Source organism: Cicer arietinum, chromosome 1 (assembly GCF_000331145.2).
Source record: "Cicer arietinum cultivar CDC Frontier isolate Library 1 chromosome 1, Cicar.CDCFrontier_v2.0, whole genome shotgun sequence".
Lineage (NCBI taxonomy): Eukaryota > Viridiplantae > Streptophyta > Magnoliopsida > Fabales > Fabaceae > Cicer > Cicer arietinum.
The window spans coordinates 491,573-497,810 of NC_021160.2; the positions used below are offsets into that span (position 1 = coordinate 491,573).

The 6,238-nt window shown below is 25.6% G+C and overlaps 1 protein-coding gene across 1 annotated transcript; it reads right to left on the reverse strand.

The window, feature by feature from the left end:
* Positions 1-3,306: 3,306 nt before the first annotated feature.
* On the reverse strand, positions 3,307-4,845 carry LOC101512752 (uncharacterized). The gene is made up of 2 exons (XM_004485430.4): positions 4,301-4,845; positions 3,307-4,138 (listed from the first exon to the last, which is right to left on the reverse strand). The coding sequence occupies exons 1-2, from the start codon at positions 4,664-4,666 to the stop codon at positions 3,515-3,517; spliced, it is 990 nt and encodes a 329-aa protein (XP_004485487.1). The 5' UTR covers positions 4,667-4,845; the 3' UTR covers positions 3,307-3,514.
* Between the last annotated feature and the right edge of the window lie 1,393 nt (positions 4,846-6,238).

A 6,238-nucleotide genomic window follows, 5' to 3' on the forward strand; every position in this document is an offset into this window, starting at 1 on the left:
CTTTCCCTTTCTTCATTCATCATCACATCTCAATTGCTATCTATCAATCTATTCAGAATATTCATAAAACATTCTAATATAATATGGAGTTCTAAACAAAATGATATAAATAATAGTCCATTTAGAGTCATATATAAATAAAAAACAATTAAAATTTCATTTATTTAGATAAAATTAGGATTTTTATTTTAATAACTCAATTTTTTAAATTATTAATATATTTTATTTTAAAAATTATATATCAAATTACTTTTTCTATTGACTTAGTTAAAAATTGCTATTTACAAAATTAAATTTTAACGAAATTTACCTTTTTAATGATGATTTTTATTTTTTATTTTTTAATTCTTTGAAAATTGCCGTTTCAACGTGTGATTTTGATGAAGAAGATTTGGTGCGATTTTGGAAAAAAATGATAATTTGATATATAATTTTTAAAAAAAATATATTAATAATTTTTTTTAAATTGAGTCTTAAAAAAGACCCACAAAATTAAATAATTTTTATCAACCAATGCTTGTATGATAGCAAGGTGATTACTGCTAAACCATATTTTAATTTATGTAACGATATTTCCTTCTTCAAAATGAATCTAGTCGATATTGAGGTTTAGGGGACTATGCTCCGATAAAAGATCTCCCTTTTCCATAAGAGACAATATGCCGTAAATCTTTTTAAAAGTAATTTTTATTTTATATTTTTAAAATTATTTTCATGAGAATTTATTTTAAAATTGTAAAAGTTGTTTTAGATTTATTTATTATTAATTAAAAAATAATTTTGTTATTTAATAAATTAAATATTTATTTATTCTTAAATATTTGTTATTAAATATGATGTATATCACTTTTTTTAAAAGGTATATTTAAAAAATGAATTTTTATGAATAATTTCTCAAAATAATTTTTAATTTTAGTTATTTTTTAAAATTTTATTATCCTAAAAATTTATAACAAATAAATCAAGTATTTAAAATTATATTTTAAGATAAACTATTTAAGTCAATTTTTTATTTGAGACTTACTTTAAAAAAATGTTATAACAAAAAGATATAGTAATGTAAAAATCATTTTTTTCAAAATCTAAAAAAAACAAAAAACGTAGAATTATTATTAATTTGGAAAAGAAAATCACATATTTTATAAGTGTAACTCAAATAATTAAAAACTAAAAATATTTGATATATTAGACTTGGATTCAAACTTTCACTTCTTACTTCTCTAAATTCTTTAAAATATAATAAAGAAAAGAAAAACGAATACTTATTCACAATATTACGAAAAATAGATTATAATTATCGTTTAAAATTAATATATTTTTTAGTTTGGTTTTTGATTCGATTTGTTTAGTAAATTTTGTTTATCTCATTACTAGTATTAAATATTGACACTCTAGTTATACGATGAATGGCCAAATTAGATAGGCCAATATAATAAGTAGGTGCCTTTTAAATTGGTTTAAGCTAAATTCCATTTTTTCCGCTCTAGTGCTATACTAGTACTACTTAAATTAAAAAAGCAATGGCTAATCCTTAATTTAAGCTAAAATAGATGTGAAATAGACAAACAAAAAGAAGGAAAAAAGGGATGACAAACAAAAGTGGAAAGAAAACAATTCATTTGTGTCTCTTAATGACTGTCGCTTATAGTTTTTACATATGTATCAAAAAATATAATAATTTAAAAATTAAAAAAATTATTTTACCAAACTATTTATTATAATTATTTGTATATTTTTGTTTATTATTTTATAAATTATATACATAATAATTATTAAAAAATAATTAAAATTAACTAAATTAAAAATAACATTTATTTTTAGATAAATTATTATGATTAAAACGATATTAGTGAGAGTAACATGTTATTTGATGAAAAACAAACATTTGTTTCGTGAAGTTTGTCCAGTAGGCAGGCAACACAATCCTGTTTTGTGTGTTATAATTATGATAATTTCCACTTTCTTAATTCCCATGTGGAACCACTTTTGACTTTTACAGAGGAAGATCTTCTCTTGCTTCTTTGTGAGATATCAACTACCCTAACAAAACACTGTACTACACTATTTCTTTAGGCTTTATGGAGTGTTATTTTCTTTCTTCCACAAAACTTTTGTCTTAACCATGTCAGATACTGCTAACCTTTGTGGAAAGCCTTGTTTACAAGCTACAAACCCCCTTTTTAAAGTCAATAAAATAAGCTTTCATTTTCTTTTTGTCAACTTAATCATTTATTTTTTAAAATTTGTACATAGTTGAGCAAACTTTCACTCTTACTCCATTTCATTTTAATTAACGACACTATTTAATTTTTATATAAGATTTTGAGGGTCTAATTGTAACATTGACTTATCAATTTTTTTTTAGTATTTGATTCAATGAATATTTATGCAAATTTGTAACATAAATGAATTAGGAATGAATGTTTTGGAAACCTTTTTTTATTTTAAAATTAATATAATAAAAAAAGATAAATAATTTATTTGAAAGTTTAAATTAAATTAGAGTGTTATTTGTAAATACTAAGCCAATTCAATTTGATTGAGAACATGGTCATGCATGCCAGAATAGCTTCATGGTTCCAAGTTGTATAACCATAATCACAGTCAATTAATTTTTACTAAAAACCATAATTGAGTATATCTAATATAATATACAAGATTTGTTCCCTTCATCATTTTCTACACCAAAATACACTACATGACAGACACTAATATATAAGATTCAGAAGTTTAATTCAAGCTAACTTTGTACACTCACTAGAATACAAAATTGTAATATTCTCCACATAACATAATGAATTAGAATACTCCTGATATTTAGTTACTTCACAAAAGATTCTCATTGACTCTAGTGAAATATATTTTATATTTTAAATAAATAAATAAACAAATGAGATATAATATACAATACCATTGGCTATCTGATCCAGCAGGATAAAGAAAAAGCATAGATTTACTCCAAAAAAAGATATGGTCTTCTTTAAAAAAATATATGTACATTTTTTCTCTCATTTTATTCTCCTCTGTCCTAAACAGGCAGAGAATACTACCCTTAAGATAGAAAGATATTACTTTCTCTTGAAGTAACCACCTTCTAAATATTCTGGATTCTTATCTAAGAATAGTAATGTTTGCTTTTCTTCAAAGCAAGAATCACATTCTATTCTCTTGCAAAAATTTATTTTTTGGATTATTGTATTAGAAACAAAATAGCTTAGCTAACTGGCACTTCAATTAACTATATATCAAGCTTGAATTTTGTAACATAAAAAAATTGAAATAAATAAATATAAGAAAGACCATAGATTAATGCACAAAAAAGGGATGACATTGCTTCATTAATTTTATTATAACATATAAAAATGAAAAGATACACCAATTGTTTTTAATTATAGACTTGTAGTTCATAGTTTTAAATTGCATATGCAACCGCAATTGCAGTTTTGATATAAAGAATTTTAAGATCTCTCTAATGGTATTACAACTACAATTTTGAATGCAATTTAAAATGATTCTACCTATTGGTGCACATGTCCAAAAGCTTCTTCCTACCTTCAACTATTTCATCAAAGAAATCATCAAGTTGTCCTGTTATAGTCTCTACACTACATCTCAACAACTCAAAACAATTCTTCACATTCTCAACTTTTTCTTGAATCTCACCATTTTGTTCATTATTATAACATGCTATTGTCTCCAACATCACTTTCAATTCCTCCATAGCAATCTTAGCTTGTTGAAATTCAAAAAACAGAATCCCTGGATGACCCTCATTGTTATCTATTTCCTCTGCCACTTTTTGCTGCAATATTGCCATTGAAACCATGAAACCAGATCCAAAAACCATGTGTCCTTCATGATAACTTCCTCCTCCTACTTGATGAAAGCAAGAAGAAGACCAACAATAAGAAAGTCCACAAAGTAGAATCATCACAAGCAATGAACCAACACTCCTCATTGCAAAAAGTACACCTCTGAAACCACTGAATCCATTTAGTTTTGAATTTGAATCCATACATATATTCATGTTCTGGTTTAGACATTGTGACAATGGTTGAATCCTTGTTTCTGTTAAACTCTTGTTTTCCTCCTCCATTCCTAAAATCTCCCTCTGACAAACATTTATCGCACGAATAACCTGCAATAGTAAAAATTTATATTTCATATAAAAAATTACAATTTATAGAAATATTATGAACAAAATATATATTTATCCGTGTCATGCAATGACACGGATAATTACATTAGTACTAATATAATATTTAACTACATTAGTACTAATATGATATTTAACGCGAACCTGACGCGAAAATTCAGGAGTGAAGTGATGGTAACCATCTAAAGAGGAAGCTATATTAATAGCAGAAGAGTAATAATTGTCCATTCCAGAAATGGCTGATTTGAGAAGATGAGAAGCATCCCAAAGTCTAGAGCTTTCATCCATGTATTCATCAAGCCATTTTCCTCCAACTGGAAGCCTGAGTTTTCTAACCAAAAGAGTGAGTTGGGAATGGAAGGATTGAAGAGATGAGATAACTTGTGATAGGAATTGGAAAGACATGAAATTGTGAGAGAGGAAGGATTGGTGGAGTTCATTGAGTCCTTGGTTAAGCATGTTGTAGAAGCCATTTATTGAGGAGTTTGTGCATGAATTTGAACTCATCATGCAATGGTTAGTTGATGGAGTGTGTGTGTGAAAGTTGATGGAGATTGATGGATTTATATATAGTTGGAAAATGAAAGAGATGCAATGCAACTATAGCAATCAAAGAAGTTGGTAAATAACTTAGGAGCTGTTGGGTGCAATTATGAGTGTTCCCTATACAGTGGAGGAGATGATTGGGAATCTCTTCAACTTGTTTTTATTGTGAAAAACACAACACAAATTTATATACAAAACAACAAAAACAGAATTATAGATATTCTTCATATTTTTTCATATTAATTTGATTTTCAGAGATTCTTATTCTAATAATCTAGAGTTTAGTTAAAAGATAAATGAAATATGATTGATATTTATTTTTATTAGAATTCAAATTAATATAGTTATTAAATTAATATGATTGTCAAGAATTCTTATAGTTATTAAATTAATATAGATAATCTTTTAGAACACATTATTGGTGTTTTTATTTTTGAATTTATATGTGAGTGACACAAGTTAGTTTAATTTCCTTATATGTTGTTATTGGTTCGAGGGCTATAAGTACAAGTAGTGGGAAAGGAATATTAAGAAAATTTGAAGGTGTTGGATTGTGTTTGTTAATTGGGTGTTGAAGTTTGACTACTTTGACTAAAAGATTCTATTTCTCATTCTTCAATTTTGATTTGGTTCTCTTTTGGATTGAGTGCTACTAATTCCCTTTGGCTTCATTTTTTTGTAGATTGAACCCTTTCTGCTCTTGTATTCTTAAAGAACGTTTTAGGTAATCCATTTTGATTTGTTCTCTTGAAAACATAAATGAATCATGGCTTATGTAGATTCTTCTTTCTTCTATACCTCCCAACATTCTTTTGCATTATATATTTTTTTATGAAAAACCCCAAACATTAATCATTTGAGATATTTTGATTTTTATTATATATTATTCGATAATATATAATAAATAAGTTCATATATATAGATAATAAATGGATCAATTGAAAAATATTCAGTAACTCGTATTAGAAGGATCTTTGTGTCAGAAAAATATTAAAAGGATACGAGTTATAATTCTATTGTTAATGTGGAAAATTGTTCTGAGTTATTTATATTATTGAGATGATTGCAAAATCTGCCAGCTGGTGTGATCTTCTTCACTTTATTTGGGCCAAGCAAATCAAGCCAAAATTTTAACTTTATTATTGATATTTCTGCTCCTAAAATATATCTCTAGATTAATTAATTCGAACAAAAATTGAAGTTTTTTGAAAAGATTAATTGATAAAAAAAAACCTTTTTATTATTATATTCATATTATTTTCACCAAGTTGTTTGCTTAATAAAAAAATACATGGTTATATTAATTAAATTAATAGGGAGGTTCATACATACAACTAACTGAAGAAAGGGACATAAAAACAAGGTCGAATATTCTGTTATAGTTTTAAATTCTTAGTTTATTTTCAGCAAATAATTGCAGAATTTGGGAAGGATATGCACGGGTCGAATGTAAAAGAAAATGCAATGAACCAAATCGAAATAAAAGTAGTATGTATATATGTGCATCTTGAAAGAAGGACACTTAAATCACTCTTT

Coding starts and splice junctions, on each gene's coding strand:
- LOC101512752 (XM_004485430.4), bottom strand. CDS start 4,666: ATGATGAGTTCAAATTCATGCACAAACTCCTCAATAAATGGCTTCTAC. Junction 4,139..4,300: donor CTCCTGAATTTTCGCGTCAG/GTTCGCGTTAAA, acceptor TTACTATTGCAG/GTTATTCGTGCGATAAATGT.